General features: G+C 44.2%; 1 protein-coding gene across 1 annotated transcript in view; it reads right to left on the bottom strand.

The window, feature by feature from the left end:
* Window positions 1-18,890, bottom strand: part of Srebf2 (sterol regulatory element binding transcription factor 2) — a 57,897-nt gene that overhangs the window by 32,849 nt on the left and 6,158 nt on the right. The window contains exons 2-3 of the mRNA XM_075960106.1: window positions 2,033-2,467; window positions 904-1,085 (exon numbers count right to left, since the gene is read on the bottom strand). Coding sequence (XP_075816221.1) covers window positions 904-1,085; window positions 2,033-2,467 — 617 coding nt within the window. The remainder of the gene's footprint in view (window positions 1-903; window positions 1,086-2,032; window positions 2,468-18,890) is intronic.

Here is an 18,890-nt window from a genome sequence, read left to right as displayed (position 1 = left end):
CTTGCAGGTTCTTAGTGAACTAGAAGCTTCCATTTTGGCTATCACTCTCAGTGGGCTCAGGATAACCTGTCTCAAACCCCTTCCCAAAGCTTGGTTTACAGGCACAAGCAGCCATGCTTGTGTACTGAGGATGCAAACACATTACTTGATGGGTGTGGCTGTGGCGGTAGTGGCACTTGCCTTTAATCCCAGCACTTGGGAGATGGAGGCAGGTGGATCTCTATGAGTTTGAGGACAGCCTGGTCCATAGAGAGTGAGTTCCAGGACAGCCAGAGCTACACAGAGACAACGCGTCTTAAACCAAATACACAAACAAAAGTCAAACAGGTCCTAATGTTTACAAGAGCAAGTAATTTTACCTACTAAGTCATCTCCATAGCCCCCTAAAACATGCTTTTTTTTAAATTACAAAAATAATACACATTTGCCCTCCCCCCCCACACTTAGTATCCACTGCAGAATAGGGAAAACAAACGAAAGATATGGAGAGGATAAGGGGGGTTACAACTCAGGTGCAGAAGTTGGGGAAGCTTGTAAGAGTTGGTTCTTCCTTCCACTATGAAGGTCCTGGGGACTGAACTCAGGTTTTTAGGCTTGGTAACAGGTGCCTGCGTCCACTGAGCCACTTCATGAGCCCTCCTTCCAGTTTAGACCCACCATATGTGTCAACACCATACAGTCACTATCCCCGCCTTCCCCAAGGACGCCAGAGGGTATCTACAGGTGGGGCTCACTCTGGTCTCTGCTATACTCACAGGTATATCCAGTCCAGGTTCCCTTCTTAGCCCTCCCAGCTGTTGTGTATACACTCTTGATGACCCTTCTTAGCATGCCAGAGTTTCTACCAAAGAATAGCTCAGAGTCACCCCCAGTTCCTCCTTGAATTTTTTCCAAGCTACCTACCGGGACCTGCTGCACCTGGGGTGCAGCAACTGTCTGCACTGTGGCTGGGGCAAGGGTCTGCAGTGTGCCATTGGCTGTCTGTGTCAATACCCGCTGGGCCTGTACAGTCTGCACCTGCTGCTGGATCGTGACTGGCTGTACCTGTGGGGATGTCACCAGGCTTTGGACTTGAGGCTGCAGGACTTTGGGGAAGAGAAGAAAAAGTTACATGGATAAGAAATGCATCGTGTCCCTGTAGCTGCAGCATAACTTGAGGATGGAGTGTCTCATCATGACTTCTACTCCCCACCTGCTGCTGAAGAAGATGTGCACAGCCATTTACAAGCTGGTTTAGAGAATAGGAACATCCCGTGAGGGCTGCATCAATTTCTGATAGAATGAGTACAAATTGTTTTATTACTCTGGGTGCCGGAGTGAAAATAAGGGAAGTTACTTGGCAAATGGCTGCACCCGCAATGGAGTTAATAGACGTTGAGAACCAACAACCCCCCAGAGTCTCATTGCCTCCTATCCTTTCTAAATGGGAAATCTGCTTTGGGATTATAGTCTCTGCTTTCTGCTATACTGTCTCCTCCAAAGTCTCAAACCCACCAGAAAACTACGTGAGTCTTCAAACTGAGAGAATCCTGAGCCCACCCAGAGCTCCCCACTGTCACTGGAGATAGCACACCATAGAAAGAACAAGTGCTCTAGTCACTCACTTGCTCAACATATACTGAGAGCTCGCCGTGAGGGCTGCTATTCAGAGAAGCAGCACCTATTTGAAAAATGATATTTGTCTCCGCAGTGCTTGTTTAGGAATTATTTGTTGAGGGAATGGTTCTTGTCCGTGGATGCCCAGATCTAATGGCTAACTATGTATGTTTCAGACCTAATTTTATTCAGGACTCCACCTCTAGTTATCAGGACAAGCCTGCATCTACCATGTTTGCTGGATTCTAAAGTAGGTCTAAATGGGCATAAGGTCTTTGAGGAAGGAGACACGTCACTGTACCATTCTGCCTATGATCAGAAACTTGTCCAGATAGACCACACTGAAATACTCTATCACTCTCAGAGGGTAGATCTGCATTGTCTACACACTGGCACGGCCTGTGGAACCAACTGATGACTGTCTGACCCGAGTCACCTTGAAAGCTGGTTGCTGCATTCTGGTATATCAGTGGCTGCTGGATGATCCTCGTCTGTGGAGCAGTGCTGAATGTTGGTGTGATCATTACCGTCTGCTGCTGAAGCGGAGCTGAAGGCTGGGGCTGGGGCTGGGGTCTGGGCTGGAGAACAGGGGTTGCCCTTGGTGGTGTAGGAGAGACTTTGACCTGTAGGGCTGGAGCTTGAGGGGAGGCAGCTGAGGGGGAAAAGGTAGGTAACGGGACCTGGCTGAATGCCCGCTGTATTGCAGGATCTGTGGTTCCACCACCGTTGCCTCTGCCATTGCTGTTGCTGCCACTGTTGCTGCTGCTGCCACTGCTGCCACTGCCACCACCTCCAGGGAAGGAGCTACATAGCTGCTCTGAAAACAAATCAGGGAACTCTCCCACTTGATTGCTGACGAACTGTAGCATTTCTGTGAACAAAGAAAAGGAGTAATTTTATCGCTACCCAAAATACATACTTTTTAGGTTTGTCTTTTGGGACAGGGTCTTGCTAAGTAGACTTGGGTGCTCTGGTAATCAAAACAATCCCCCTGTTGGGCGGTGGTAGCAGAGGCAGGCGGATCTCTGAGTTCGAGGCCAGCCTGGTCTACAGGAGCTAGTTCCAGGACAGTCATCAAAGGTACAGAGAAACCCTGTCTCAAAAAAACAACAACAACAAAAAACCCCAAAACAACAACAACAACAACAAAAAAAAAATCCAATCAAACAAAACCCCACAAGCCCCGTTTCAGTCCCCAAACTCTGGGATTACAGACAGGTACACTACAATAAATAGGCTGATGGAACAGAAGCACCTTTACTTGTTTTTTTTTTAATGACTCCTATGGATTTGTATATAATTTGTGGGCAGAGAGGAGTAATCTTATTGCTCAGAGCTCTTGACTAACAGCTGAACTGAGAGCCAATTTCTCCTTTATGTGATTCAGGTTATTAACTACTTAGTAACTTCTTTTGAGGTGCAGGAAATGAACTCAGAGCCTGGTGCACGCTACACTAGTGTTTTGTCACTAGGTCCCATCCTCAGGTCCACAAATATTAACTTTTAAACTTGATTAAGAAATTGATGTATTCGAGTTGGGAGTGGTACTCTGCAGTTATATAAATGTACAAAGCTCTGGGCTCTGTTCTGGATACCATAAGCAGCGTAACACAAAACAAGAAAATATAGGGAATGAAAATCTAATGTCACACCTTTAATCCCAGCACTTGGAAGGCAGAGACAGGGCAGATCTCTGAGTTTGACTGTTCTGGATACTATAAGCAACGTAACACAAAACAAGAAAATATAGGGAATGAAAATCTAATGTCACACTTTTAATCCCAGCACTTGGAAGGCAGAGACAGGGCAGATCTCTGAGTTTGACTGTTCTGGATACTATAAGCAACGTAACACAAAACAAGAAAATATAGGGAATGAAAATCTAATGTCACACTTTTAATCCCAGCACTTGGAAGGCAGAGACAGGGCAGATCTCTGAGTTTGAGGCCAACCTGGTCCACAGAGCAAGTTCCAGGAAAGCCAGGGTACACAGAAAAATCCTGTCTGAAAGGGGAAAAGAAAAAAAAAAGAATCGAATCTTTTCTGAGATAAGGTCTTGCTACATAGTCTTAAGCTGGTCTAGAATTTGCGTCAATCCTCCTGCCTCTGTGATCTGAGTGCGAGATTACAACTGTAAACTGAAATGACTTTTCTAAGACGAAAGCAGAAATGGATCAGGATGGGTCTACATAACCCACACCCTAAAGCAGAGTGTGGGTGACTGTCACTGTCATAAAACTTTGGAGTACAGTCACCTTGGCCATGAAGCAACCTCCAGCCTCAGGAATGCTCCTGGCGGCAGGGCTTGAGCTAATGGGGCTGTAGCTGTACCAGAACTCTACTTCTCAACCACTTTCATCCTCAAAAGACAAGCTCTGGTCACTGCTCCAACCAAGGCACATGTCTGGGTGGTCACTGGTAGCCTAGGAACCACAAGGTCTGGTGGTACATGCCTGTAATTCCTACACCCAGGAGGCAGAGGCAAGAGGCTCAGCTATTATGTTTGAAGCAGTGAAACAGTCAAGAATTTTATGGGAAGAAAGGATGCAAAGATCATATATAAAGTCCTGGAAATAACTAGCACATGGTAACAGTGACTGTCAGTACACAGCCAGGTTCAGATCCAGTTTTCTGCAGTACTATTTCATTCACTTATGGTATCACAGAGCCCTGCCTGAAGGCCAAGGCACAGCAGTTGGTCCTGCACCAGATCCCATGCTTTTCAGGGCCCTTCTGGACTTCTGGCTATGTCCTTTCCCTTTGGGAAAGAAGACAGTAAGGCCAAGAAGACATGTGCACTTGGAAACCATGCTCTCCTTTCTAGATCAGATTCCAAGTGACTATAACCCCTGAATCCCTGGCCCTCAAAATCTCAAGCCTACCTAAACTTAGGCTTACCTAAACTCTACTTACTCCATGACCCACTTGGTTCTCATGGCTGCTTCTTGTTCTTAGGGTTGCTCCTTACTAGATGCCTGGAGCTTCAGTTTTGGCCTACTTACTTTCAGATCTCCACTTCACTGTTCATTTCTTTCTTTTTCTAATATCTAATGTGTGCCTATGAAGTTAGTGATTGTGGTCACCGCAGAGATTTTCAAGTGTTCGAGAACCCCTCTCTCCAAATTCTCTTGGCCACTGATGCTCTGACTTGAATACCAAACAAAACACCATAACCAAAACGGCCACCATGCCTGGCAAGACGACTCAGTGGGGAAAAACACTTGCCACCCATCCTGCCAACCTGAGTTTGATTCCCAGAATCCACAGGTTGGAAAGAACTAATTCTCACAAGGCATTCTCTGACCTCCACACGTGTCATAGAATGTGTACCCACACACAAAACAATAATGCACATAATAATGCAAATAATAATCATCATAATACAAAACCAGCCACCCAAACAGGAAAGCACCATCTCCATTCATTGCCCCAAATCCCTACCAGCAAGTCCTTTTCAAGTCTTTAAAGGAGGGAGGGGCCTTTGGGGAGATGTCTGAGGTAGGAGAGTCATATGTGGGACATGTTAGCATGTTACTAGAAATTCCTAGTGTGGTCCAAATTGAGCAACTGGAGCTTAGCATTTCAATTGCAGCACTATAAGGATTCAGTCAGTTTAACCATGAGGCATAACTGTTCAATCATGCTAACTTCCCACAGTGTGAGTACTTATGAACACCTCATCATTCTGCTCTGCCATCACTAGCCTGTTGTTTGTGGGTGGGAGAAACACGCAGAAGACAGATATTCCAACTCTGTCAACTAAGGCCAATTCCTTATACACAATCTAACTAGGAGCCATCCTTAATCTCAGAACAAAATATGAACCAAATACAAATCCAATGCTCAAACATTCCAAGCATAACATGAGATTATAGAAACTTTGAGAAAATCATCAAGAGATGGCTCGGGGGTAAAGCCACTGTGAAGCCTGACGGCATGAGTTCGATCCCTGGAAATCCGTATGCTAGAGGGAAAGAACCAAGGAGGATGTCCTCTGGCCCCACATGTGTGCTGTGCGGCACATGCCCACCTTTCCCCACACAAAAACATCAATAAATGTAAACATGAAAATTAACAGCTAGTAATCCAAAGAGGCAGCTGTATGGTTTCCACTGCATTCTTCCCCAGAGGGGTTGGGATTTTATTAAATGGAGTCTTCTATTAAAAAAAAAATCAAGAGAAACCTAACAATTTGTTGACTCTTTGACAATATAAAGCCAACATGAAAGAGCAGGCTTTGATGCTATGTGGGTCTGGGTCTTAGGACAGCAGCCCGAGAAGCTGTGAAGACAAATTAGTTCTCTATACTCAGTTTTCTCACAACAGAAGGCTGTCTGGGAAACACACACTTGATTCTTTGCTCTGAGGAGTAATAAGATAATTTGTGCAAAGTGCTTACAAGGGGCAGGCCCTTATGAAGCCCCTCGTTAGTGGCACCCTTCGAGCACCCACTACACAGGCACTTGTGCCCACTTGGTTTTCCATCAAGTGCTCTCCAAAACACTTTGCTTGGTGGATATATAGGCTGGTGTGCAAAGGTCACAAGGTTTTAGTTGACAAAGCAGGTTAAGAGTGTATAGGCAGATGATTTTTTTCTTAAAGTAAAACCCTTTAACTGTCACATGAGCTCCAGGGATGCCATCTCTAGAGAGCTGGGGAGCAGGCCCCAACAAAGTAGTAAGGAAAGATGAGTGCTTGTGGGGAAGAGCGCCATACAGAGACACCAGGAGGGACCCCAGTGAGCTAAGGTATAGGCTCCAGGAAGGAACAGTCATGCTCTTTAGCTCCACGCTCCACTGTGTGGGAGCATCGTAATGTCTCTTTACTGTTTCCTGTTCCACGCTTTGTGTCAGGCAATTATATGGGCTCTCATTTCCATAGAGAGCCATGAGACCTGGAAAGGGAGGCCTGGGAAAAGGTTTTATGAAGCTGTGAAAATGGAGTTTGTGTTCCAGTTGCAGTTCACAGAGCACAGGGGCAAAAAGGCTTCCCAGAAGTGGACCAGCATACCCAAGCTTACCTCACTCTCTTCCACACCATATTCCCAGGCTTAGCTGTCTCTGAAATTTAGAGGTAAGTTGCTTGGGGCACCAAGAGACTACATTTGGGTTCTGTCTCTTTAAGAGCAAGGAAACAAAACTAGAGGCATTGTTTACCACCCATGAATTTCAAGAAGTCTCATGCTTCAAAGAGACACAAGTTCATTGCTCTATGGAGTTTATGACCTAGAAGCAACATAAATTATCTTGGCTGGCTTAGCCACACAGCGTCTAGTACACATACAATAACCTGAAATATGATCAGATCAAATTTTTATTATTCCATTTTATGCATATAGGTGTTTGCCTGCATATCTATCTGTCCCAGCAAGTGTAAAAACATCATGCCCAAGGAGGCCAGAAGAGGTATCAGATGTCCTGAACTGGCGTCGCAGATGGTTGTGAGCTCACTTGCTGCTCTTCCAGACAACCCGAGTTTGATTCCCAGCACCTATATCAAACAATTTACAAATACCTGTGACTCCAGCTCCTACTCCAGGGGCTCTGACACCTTCTTCTGGCCTCTATGTGTACCCACACAAATGTGACAAACACAAATGAAATAAATTTTGAAAAAGTAATCTTTATAAGCATAGGGCTTATGTGAAAGAGGAATCAGGGTCATAAGATTAAAAAAACACGAAAAGCTGGGCACGGTGGTACATGCCTGCAATCTTGTACCTGAAGGAGGTGGCAGAGGGAGTTCAAGGTTACCCCAAGGTCATCCATGTCGTAATGTGTTGGATTAAGGGTTTCACCATGTGGCCCTGGCTGGCCTCAAACTCAGAGATGACTTGTATTTGCCTCCTGAGTGCTGGGATTAAGTTGTGCACCACCATGCCCAGCTAGTTATCTTGAACTTTTAAGTGACAGATGAGTGAATTCTTTTTAATTGCCAAAGAAGCCAAAAAAAGGAAATGGGGTGGGGAAATAGAGGTTCTCAAATGCTTGTGTTCATAACATGCTAAAATCATGGATTCCTTTGCATATATACTGCACTAAAGTTTAAAAGGCCTGGCCTAGTTTGTAAGAGTACTCCCTCTGTGCACATGAGGACCTGAGTTCAAATCCCTAGCACTCACATAAAATCTGGGCATGAATGTGTGTGCTTGTTGCCCTAAAACTAGCAGGTAGAGAGAGATGGACTGGAGAGCCCCCTGGCTCCCAGTTTAGTAAGAGGTCAATACAGGCAGACATGGACATGGCCCTGCTTTGGCTTGTACATAACAGCACATTCACACGCATAAAACACTCTATCCCACCCCACCCCCACCAGAGGTGTTGTTTTCAGACACCTTCCCAGCAGCTACCACTCCACTCTTACACCCTGCGCTGAGTTCAACCAGTCTCCTGTCCAATAGCAATCAGCTTTGAGTATCTGATTGGTAGAACCATCTTTCAAATCATATTTAAAACTTTAAAATTTTTTTATTTTATGAGCATGAGTGTTTGTTTTCAATGAGTGTATGTATGTGCACTGAAGGTGTGCCTGGTGCCTAGAGAAAAGAAGGAATTGAGTCTCCTGGAATTTTAGCTAAGGACTGTTGTGAACTGTCATGTAGGTACTGGGAACCAGACCCAGGTCCGCCACAAAAACAGCAAGGGCTGGCTTTTTTTTTTCCTGCACACGTATGCCTGATGCCCAGAAAAACCAGAAGAGGGCATCAGATACCCTGGAACTAGTTACAAATGGTTGCTGGCTGCCATGTGGGTACAGGGAACTGAATTCAGGTCCTCTACAGAGCAGCAAGCACTCTTGACACTGAGCCATCTCTCTAGGTTGAAATCAAATTTCTTAAAAACAAGCTTCAGAGCTTCCTACCAATTCCTCTGGTTTCCTTTTTTTTTTCTTTTTTCTTCCCGAGACAGGATTTCTCTATGTAGCCTGGCTGTCTTCAAATTCAGAGATCCACCTATCTCTGAAGGCATGTGACACTTACTGCCCAGTTTTTTTTTTCTTTTTTTAAAGGTGTGTGTGTGTGTGTGTGTTTTTACCTTATGTGGTGTTGCAAGAGACCAGTCAGATTCCCTTGAGCTCAAGTTAGTTACAGGTAGTTGTGAACAAACTATTGTGGGCGCTTGGAACTGAACTGTGGTCCTCTGGAAGAGCAGTAAGTACTTTTGAGCCATTTCTCCAGCCCCACTCTCTCCAACTCTTAAAGGTTTCACTACTCACTCACTAGTTTCTCATCTACCCTTGAAAAACACCCACTTCCCTTTCTGCATAGCTTAGGGTTAGGCAGTCAGTCTCAGGGCAAGACCGCCATATCCTGACTTCTGCTTGAGATCAACTTCATTCTTCTATATAAAAGGAGGGCCAGCAAGATGGTCCGGTGAGTAAAGAGGCGCAGCACCAAATCTGATGACCCAAGCTGACCCTTAGAATGCATACGGCAGGTTGTCCTATGGTCTCCATGTGCTCATCCCCAGCAGGTTGTCCTATGACCTTCGTGTGCTCCTCCCACATAAATAAGTAGGTAAATAATTTTTTTTCAAAAAGCCATTACACTTTATCTAAAAGCAAATTTTATTTTCTAATTAGAAATAATATTTATATTTTAGTGTATAAATGGTGATTACAACTCAAGTCAAATTCATTTAATGTGATAACATGACCCCCCCCCCTCCTTTTTGGTGTGGGTACTGAGAAAGGGTCTCATTTATCCCAGGCTAGTTTTGAACTCCTGATTCTCAGCCCCCACCTCCCAAGTACTAAGATTACAGGCATGTGTCACTATGCCTGGTTTCCAAAATGCCCATTTATTTATCTCGTTTTTTTTTATTTTGTTTTGTTTTGTTTTGAGACAATGTGTCTCTGTTAATGGCTGTCCTAGAACCTGCTCTGTTCTAGGCTGTTCTAATGACTGGCCTCAAACTCATAAGAGATTCCCCTGCCTCTGTATCCTGATGAGCGTCGGAATTCGAGGTGTGCCTCACCATACCAAATATGACTTATATTTTGCATTTCTGTGAATTACAACTTGGAAGAAAGATGCACTACAGATCTGAGTGACAGCGAAGGGGAAATGAAGGTGTGTCGGAAGGTGCTTAGGAAATAACGCACATACTGTTTTCGGTACTGATTGAATATTGTGAATATTGGAAGTGGGAGAGATCTGGGTGGTGTAGCTCAGTAAAGCCTGGGGTCCATCTTCAGCATCATAAAAACTCCCCACAAGCTAACTGAAGACCATCAACCTTAGGAAATGTGTGTAACTGACTCATCGAGGGAAACAAAGAAGAGATAGTCTTGCCTGGTGGTTTGTAATTTTTTATAGGTACACCTTCCTACCCAAATCCTTAGCCTATAAAGGAGATCATCTGCTCTGACAAGCTTTCCTTCCAAAGCAGCCTCTCCTTAGCCCCCTTCAGTTTTAGTAGATAACAAACCAAGGAAGGTATGCATGGAATAAACATTACCTGAGATCCTATTACATATCAACCACAAAAATAAATGCCTCCAAGTGGCAGATTGTGGTGGTGAGCTGAGTAAACATGCTGGGCTGGGCACAAAGCACAGACCGTAAAGGGGTCTGCTGCCTGAAAAGACGCTGCATGTTCACTGTTGGCTCTTTACCAGTGTTTGTGCATGAGTCTGTGTATGTTTGGATATGTTTATTAGAATCATGTCTTTTTTTTAATACTGGAAAACCACCTCATTAGCGATACCACTGCTATTCTGCTTGTAAAGCTTTGTTAGGCACGTTCACACACATTGTTATATAATTTTCAACATCACCCCACGAGGTACTTCTTTCAAATACTGACGCGTAAGGCATTTTACACACTGCCTGGCTCTGAAGTCCTTAAATGTGGAGTTGATTGTGCCTAAGAAGACAAGTTTAAATCCAGAGGAGATTTACACATAGCCTCAGGCATATAAATGAGAAGAGAGATAGATATGGGTGGAAGCCTTTCTTGGGGAAGTCTTGCTTTTTCCCTACAAGCACCGAACGGCAAAAGTCATCCCTATAGACACATCCACTGTGGTTCCTGGAAGAACTCCCTCACTAGGACTGCCCATCTTACAGTAGCTGGATTCTAGAATGCTTCATGGGAGTTCCCACCCGGGCAAGAATCCTATGCAGGCACTCTAGTTCGTACCTAAGGTTGTTAGGAGACACCAGACTCTTGGCACCCCATGTTTCAAGAGCTGTCCCCATGATGTTCCACTTATTCTTTGACGTGTCTGCACTCTGAGTACAGCAATCGGAAGAAATGGCTTTGGGCAGGTTAGAACGAGGAGTAGCAAAACCAGCATATGACAGCACCCCACTCAACACTTCACATGGATTTCCTCGTGCGAGCTCTCCAACGCTGAGACAGGTGCTGTCATCACCCATATCTCAGACAGGAAAACAAGGCATAGGGGTTAAGTAACTGGGCCACTGTCACACAACCAGCAGGTAGTGGAGCTGGGACTTAAAATCAAGCTCTGGTTGCATTATCACGTGGATCGCACCAAACCAAGTCTAGTAGCGGAAGGACAGGGCAGACACTAGTGAGTGCTTCCTTGATGAGTGAGCACAGTGAACACCCAAGCTCAGGAAGGAAAGCACACATCATCATCTCAGGCCTTTCCTGTCTTTCCTAGCTCATTATCTGCCCCCACCTAGTGTTACACAGCTCTCTTTAATGCTCCTGAAACAGCAGGGTAGAAGTTGAGCAAGATACTCAAAGAACTGATCCTACACGATTCTGTGCTCTAAGAGGGCCTCATATTTCACAATCACAGATGACCCACCATCAAAAAGTAAGTCACAAACCACTTCACCTGAACTGTGGTCTTGGGGGCAGAGTCCACAAAGCAAAGGACCCCAACCCTTATTAGCACTAAAACCCTTAAGGAAAACTGTAAGACACCAAGACTCTTACCATTCACTATCACACTCTCAAATCTCCCTAAAACTAAGGCCAAAAATACATGCAAAGTAGGTCATTAAATTGTACACAAACATCCCCTCCTTACTTGTCTATGATGTTTACTATGTGTTGATAGCTTGGGGGATCTTATGCAAATACCTGTGTGAGTCCCTGTATAGAGCAAGGACAAAAGTACTGAAGTGTAATCTCAAAACTTAGGCTAAGATAGCATGGTAAGGAAAGACCAGCCTTTCTTTGAGGATACAAAGAGAAACCTCATTATCTTAGAAGACATGAAAATAGGAAGGAAAAGATTTGAAGAAAAGTGACAAAAATAAAGGAGACAAAGAGAGAAAGAACAAGTATTGGTTCTCGCCCTTCACTCTCAGAAGTGCTGGGACGTAGTTCAAATCCAGTGCCTCCCTACCAAGGGTAAGGCCCTGGATTTAATCCCCAGCATTGGGGAGACTCAAACTAGAGGTTTGAGAATTTGCTGCCATTCCAATATAGTAAGACAGTGTCTGGGGTGGGGTGGGGTGGAGGACACACTAGGGTTGTAGCTTAGTGGTATTAGTGGTAGAATGCCTGCCTAGCATGTTCAAGAAAATCTCAACGAGGACAGAAACTCAACCAAACCCACAAACTTTAGAGGGGACAACAGACAAATGCCTCAAAAAGAAAAGGCTGCCCGAGAGTAAAGAACCAATCTGTTCTGAAGACTGAAAGCTAAACCTAGGATAAAAAGGGTTTTAGGAGTTAAAGGGATGGAAGAATGTTCAAGGAAAAGAAAACAATTTGTCACAGGGGTGGGGCGGGATGGACACAACAACAAAACAGCACCAGGAAACAGTCTCCAAGTTGCTAGTACAGAGATCATAGAACAAAAGAGGGATAGATGGAGCTGCCTACAGATAAAATATAAAAGGCCTTAATGCCACCATCAAGAGTAGAAGCACAACAGACAGCTGTTATTTTGTTTACTCTGCCCACCATCAAGCCAGTATCCCCCATGTACACCCTGATCTTCCTTTGGAGAATGCCCACCAGGCATGTCTTGACAAGACTTCCTACAGTCAGCTCTAATTAAGGAAGGCTCCTACCAGGGAATGACCCAGGAAAGTAGACAACACATCATTAAGATGATGGGGTGGGGTGGGGTCCTAAGCAGGCTGCTGTGTAGCTTAACACTGGCTGGGCCTGGGGCTCCTGAGCCTCTCTGGGTTCCAACCCATTTCCCAAGCCCAGCTTTCTAGAACTTCTCTGGTCAATAAACACACTACCCTCCCCAAACAAATCCTGACTTTTAGTTCAAGCTAGCCAGATAAAGACACTAAAGTAAAGAAGAACCTGACCCAAACTGAGAAGATTAACAGTTTATCAAGAGCAAATCTGCTCACCCACCCTTCACAACTTAGGCCAAGGGACAAAGTCCCCGTGAAGACCTTCCTATGTTCCTTCCTTAGTGCTTCAAATATCTGGAGTTCTTGGGATGGCACCTGCTAGTTTCCCCTTGTGAACATTTGGATGTCTGCTTGGACTCTGAGGACAGCAATCAAAAAAAAAATTCCCTGAAGACAGGGACTGTTTCATTAATTTCAAATGCTCTCTAGCACTGGGTGATGAGTAGATGGTGTTCATTCACTGCAACTTCTGAGCAGAGAAAAGGTTCCTAGATAACCAGGCTTCCTACAACAGGCCATCTCCTACCTCATACTCACAGGGCAAGGAAGAGGCTGAATGGCACACTCTGAAAGCATAGAAAATGCTGGATAAATCATTTTCTTCCTCTTTTACAGAGTCATTATAAATGGCCATGAAAAACGGGGATAAAAATCAAGGATCAATCTCACAACACTGTTAGATAGACAAATGCTCCTAGGAGGACTTCTGTAAAGTGTAAGGCCTCATGAGAATGTTAGCACTTAGGAAACAGCTTATTTCCCCTGCAGCTGTGGGATGGCAAGAGCCCGGGCTAGGCAGAAGGGTGCAACAATGCAGCTCCACATCTGGTTCTGCAGCTCAGAATTTCATCACCATTCCAAACCAGACCCTGAACCCAACAGACCTGTTCCCAGTCAGATGACAAAGTAAGATTGTGAGGGTCACTAGCAACTTCCAAGGCTAAAAGCAAAGCAGAAGGAGCCGTATTCCAGTCTGTGCCATCACTCGAGATTAGTTTCTGCGCAGGAGTTCCCCAGAGAGCTTTTACCTGGAGACCCAGGCTATGATGCCATCTTCTAAAAAAATTCCACCACGTCAAAAAGTTTAACCCATGAGTCTTGTGGAGGAAAACCACACTGTGACTCCTATATTCCACCCACTCTACTTACAAAAGCCCTTTCAAAAGGAAAAAAAAATTCTAAAACTGTTCTAAAAATGCCCTGGGCTATAGAGTCAATCACTCAATTCTTTTATGCTTATTAGAGCAAAAAAAAAAAAAACCACAAAAAACAAAAAACCACTATGTGCGTTTAGCTCACCTCAAGCACCCAAGGTACAGCTATTTCAACCCCCACCCTATGCATGAAAGAAAAGCACAGAAGGGCTGGAGAGGTGGCTCAGAGGTAAGAGCACTGGCTGCTCTTCCAGAGGTCCTGAGTTCAATTCCCAGCACCCACACGGTGGCTCACAACCATCTGTACTAAGACTTGGTGCCTTCCTTGCCAGCAGTACATTGCATGCTAACTAACTAAATAAATAAATCTTTAGAAAGACAGACAGACAGACAGGCACAGAAGAACCAGGGAACCCAGGGGAAGTCACTTCCAACTGCCCAAGGACTCTGCACATGTCCCCTGAAGGTGACCAGAGAATCTAGCTAGCATCTATCTATTTGAATTCCATCACATTACTTTGCTTCTGTAATCCAGAAGCCTGCTTACATCAGACAGGAAGGTGGCATGGACCAGAGGAAAAATACACCGGTTTTAGAACTGGACACAGCTGGACACAGACCACTTTCTAGTTGTGTGGCATGGCTCAGATCCTAAGTTACTGGAGAACTAGAGAAAAGACTAAAACCAAAACTGTATTAGAAGACAATATAGAGGAGAGTGAACAGTGCCTGGAACTCAGGGCCAACACATTCATGCTATGATATCAAGGATTCTGTTTGCCTTTCAAGAGTGTCACACTCCAGGCTATAGTATAAAATGGATCCTCTGAAAAGGTCTGTATAGACATGGTGCTGAGCACATGGTGACTGCTGCCTACACGTGACTTTAAAATCTGAAGATCAACATGCAGATGTGACTACAGGGACAGTGTGTTGGTTAGTTTGCTGTAGGTTTTTGTCAACTTGACACATGCTACAGTCATCTGGGCAAAAGGAACCTCAAATGAAAAAATGCCTCCATCAGACTGCCTGTAAACAAATCTGTGGGCATTTTCTTGATTAATGTTACTGACTATAATAATGATTAATGTGGGAGGACTCAGCCCAGTGTGGGTGGTACCACCCCTGGATAGGTAGGTCTGGATTGTATAATAAAGCAGACTGGGCAAGCTCAGGGGAGCAAGTCAGTAAGCAGTACTCCTCCATGGCCTCCACTTCAGTTACTGCCTCCAGCTCCAGCTGTGTAAGCAAAGTAAGCCTGTCCTCTTCAAGTTGCTTATTGGTTATGGGGTTCATCACAGCAACAGAAAGCAAACGAAGGCAGATGGCTAATAACTAATAAGGAAAGAAACAAGTCACATATACCTGGAGAACATCAAAGTCAGTATCTACAATCAAGAACAAATTAATGGTCCTGGGGCAGCAAGATGGTTCAGTAGATAAAGGAACTTGCTACCAAGCCTGAAGAGCTGAGTTTGATAACCCTGGGGCCCACATGGTTGAAATAAAGAACCTACTGCAGAAGGAGAAAACCAACTCCTCTGACTCCCCCCCACATATGCCCTTCCACTATATAAACAAATAATCTTTTAAACAATTTTATGTATTTTTATGTATGTGTATTATGCACAAAAAAAAAAAACCACCATGGAAAACAGCTATCTCAAGTTGTAGTCCAACCCTGCCCAAGAAATAAAGAGAAAGCTTGCCCCTAACTAGCTCACAAAAACTACCAAAGCCAATTATTTTTTAGACAGGATCTCACTATGTAAGCCCTGGATGGCCTAGAACCCGTAAGTATACCAGGCTGGACTCAAACTTACAGAGACCTACCTGCTTCTGTCTCCCAAGTACTGGGATTAAAGGTGTGCACTACCAAGCCCAACTTCAAGGTTGACCAAAACAAAAATTTTTAAGAACTCTAATTGTGTAAGTGTTTATTTGTATATGAGTATGTGCACATGAGTGCAGCAGGTTCCCTCAGAGGCTAGAAGAGGACATAGAACCCCCCTCCCTGCCCAAACTCCCAGAGCTCAAATTACTAGCAGGCGAAGACTACCTGATACGGATTCCAAGAACCAAACTCAGGTCCTCTGTAAAAGCAGTACAGTCCTTAACTGTTGAGCCACCTCTCTAGCCCAGTGCTTCACAACCGCCCTAATGCTGTGACCCTTTTAAACAATTCCTCATGCTGTGGTGACTCCAACCATAAAGTTTTCATTGCTACTTTATAACAGTAATTTTGCTACTGTTATGAATTACAATGTAAATATCTGTGTTTTCCTATGGTATAAGGCAACCCTTGTGAAAGGGTTGTTTGACACCCCCCCCACCTCTCCTCCCTGGCAAAGGGGTCACAACACACAGGTTGAGGACCACTGCTCTAGTCCTTCAAGAGAGATTCTTTTTTTCTTAAAAGTATTATGAGAAAAAATACAAAAGGACATTTCCTAATTTATCTGAAGATTCTGGTGAAAAGCGGTCACGCTGGCCTTGAACTCAGAGACCTGCAAGCCTATCCTCCTGAGTGCTGCCATACCTTTTTTTTTCTTTTATAGGGTGTATGTGTGTGTATTAACACACACTCACAACACGGAGGTTAGGGATAACTTGAAGGAGTCAGTTCTCTTTTTATCTTGGAGTTCTGAGGATTGAGTTCAGGTCCTCAGCAGTCAGCGCCTTCATCTGTTAAGTCATCTCATCTGTTTCTGCTTGTCCTTATAATACGTTTAACAGAAGGTGAAAGGAACTAAATTTTTTTCTTTGAAGATTTATTTATCATGTATACAGTGTTCTGCCTGCATGTATGCCTGCAGGCCAGAAGGGGGTACCAGATCTCATTACATATTGTTGTGAGCCACCATGTGGTTGCTGGGATTGAACTCAGAACCTCTGGAAGAGCAGTCAGTGCTCTTAACCTCTGAAGCATCTCTTCAGCCCCTGAAACTAAAAATTTTTTTTGAGATTTATTTGTGTTTCTATGGATGCCTGGCCTGCATGTATGCCTGTAGACCATGTGTATGCAGTTACTTCCAGAGGCCAGAAGAGGGTACTATCTCCTAGAAATGGAGTTCATGTGCGTGCTGGGAATTGAACCTTGGTCCCCTGGAAGAACAGTGCTTATACCACTGGACCAATCTCCAGCTCTTATGTGATTACTTTTGAGGAGGTGTAGTTTAGGGAGATTAGCAGACAGAGTAAGACTTTCCACAGTCCTGTTTTATATGTGTTTAAAATTTTGATCCATATAAATGCAGTGCCTCCCTACCCCCAATAAATAAAATAGCCACCATGGTAATCTGCAGCAATGGAAAGATCTGAAAAGTGCAAAGGTTACAGCTTTTCCTCTCTGGGAAACACACACGCAAGAACTAACTCCAAAGTGACTTTCCCTAAGTGTTCCCAGCAATAGCACTTATGACAATGAGAGATTACAAATAATGAAAATGTTCCACAGAGCAAAAGACATGCAAGTTGTCTAATTTGGCTGGATTATACTCAATGATATACCTATTATACTGCAACCATAGAAACCATATGACAATTTGTACGTGAAAATATGACAACTGTGTATATACTTAAAGCATTCTGGCTAGCCAGACCTATCCCCTGCACTCCGCAGGCAAAGGCAGGCAGATTTCTAAGTTCAAGGCCAGCTCGGTTCAAGAGCTCTAGGAAAGTCAAGATTACACAGAGAAACCACACCTCAAAAAATAAAAACAAACAAACAAAAGAGTATAAACAGATCTAGACAGTCTGTTATTCGGTTGTTGCTGCTGGTTGTTGAGACAGGACCTTCTATAGCCTGGCTAGCCTGGGATTTCTGCTGCTTCTACACCACCTCTCAGGTGCTGGGACTCCAGAAGTAGGCCACCACACACAGCTTTACGTGGTGCTGAGGATGAAGCCCTAAGCTATACACCCAGCCCCAGGAAATTATAATTGACATACAGTTGCTTGAGTTTCCTTTTTAGGTAATAACTTAAGATCTACTTGAGATAGAAGCAAAAACACACTTTCTAAAAAGTATGAAAACTATAAAAAAAATTAAAAGCATTTTTAAAGACTTCAATCAGAGACAGGCAATGCTCAAGGACATTATTAGCCCAAAGGCCTGGGTGTGAACACAGAAAATGTTTAACAAGAGTGAGGTCAAACAGAGAAAGGGGACACTCAAGAGGACACTGGTCTAGTGGTCTGAGAAACCCCAGAAAATGTAACCAGAAGAGACGAAGAGATTAAAGCATGTGGAAAATAAACAAGCTATGGACAACAGCAAGATCTCAAGAGTTTTTGGAATTAAAGTGCAGAGGGTCAAGATAGGGGCTGGGTTGTAGCTCAGTGCAGCGTGGCGGGCATAAAGCCCTCAATTCAGTTCCCAGCACATCAACACGGCAAAAAGGGGACAGCAGTGCACATGTTTAATGCCACCACTCAAGGCAGGGAAGCAGAGGCAGGAGGATATGAGCTCTAGGCCAGCTTGTGCTATACAATAGGATCAAAATTCTCTACTTCTAGGAGCTAGAACACAATCAACCTCTTCAAAATTCCGACATAAACTCTGTCCTACCTGTCACACCAGGCTTCTCAGTGTGTTTGTTACTGCTGCTCTCCGATGGCCTAGCCAAGATATCACAAGCCCAGCCTGGGCTACAAAGCAAGGCCCGTTCTCAAAACAAGTTATGTTTAGTTGGGAGTTGTGGTTCATACCCTTAATCCCAGCATTCCCCTCTTCAACACAGTGAGTTCCAGGGCTGCACAGTTAAGACCTTGTGAAAAAAAAAATTCCGCCTAAAACTCTAAACCTAGCCAAACATTAATTTGGAATGAGATTTGACTATGTATTTTTAAACAGGCCAGTCCTCAAAAATTTACCTCTAAGCCATGCCTGTGGTTCCAGAACTTTTGGTCAACCTTCAGTAGAGCAGTCAGATATAAAGGGAGGGGTCCAAAGTCAGAAGTGAGTGGATCGGAGTTCCAACTTTGGCTGACAGTTCGAGACCATTCTGGGCTATATTAAACTCAAAATCAAACAACAACAAATTACCTTGAGAAGT

This window comes from Microtus pennsylvanicus, chromosome 2 (assembly GCF_037038515.1).
Source record: "Microtus pennsylvanicus isolate mMicPen1 chromosome 2, mMicPen1.hap1, whole genome shotgun sequence".
NCBI lineage: Eukaryota > Metazoa > Chordata > Mammalia > Rodentia > Cricetidae > Microtus > Microtus pennsylvanicus.
The sequence above is the reverse complement of the archived record's forward strand: the minus strand, read 5'-3'. Positions and strand labels throughout refer to the sequence as shown.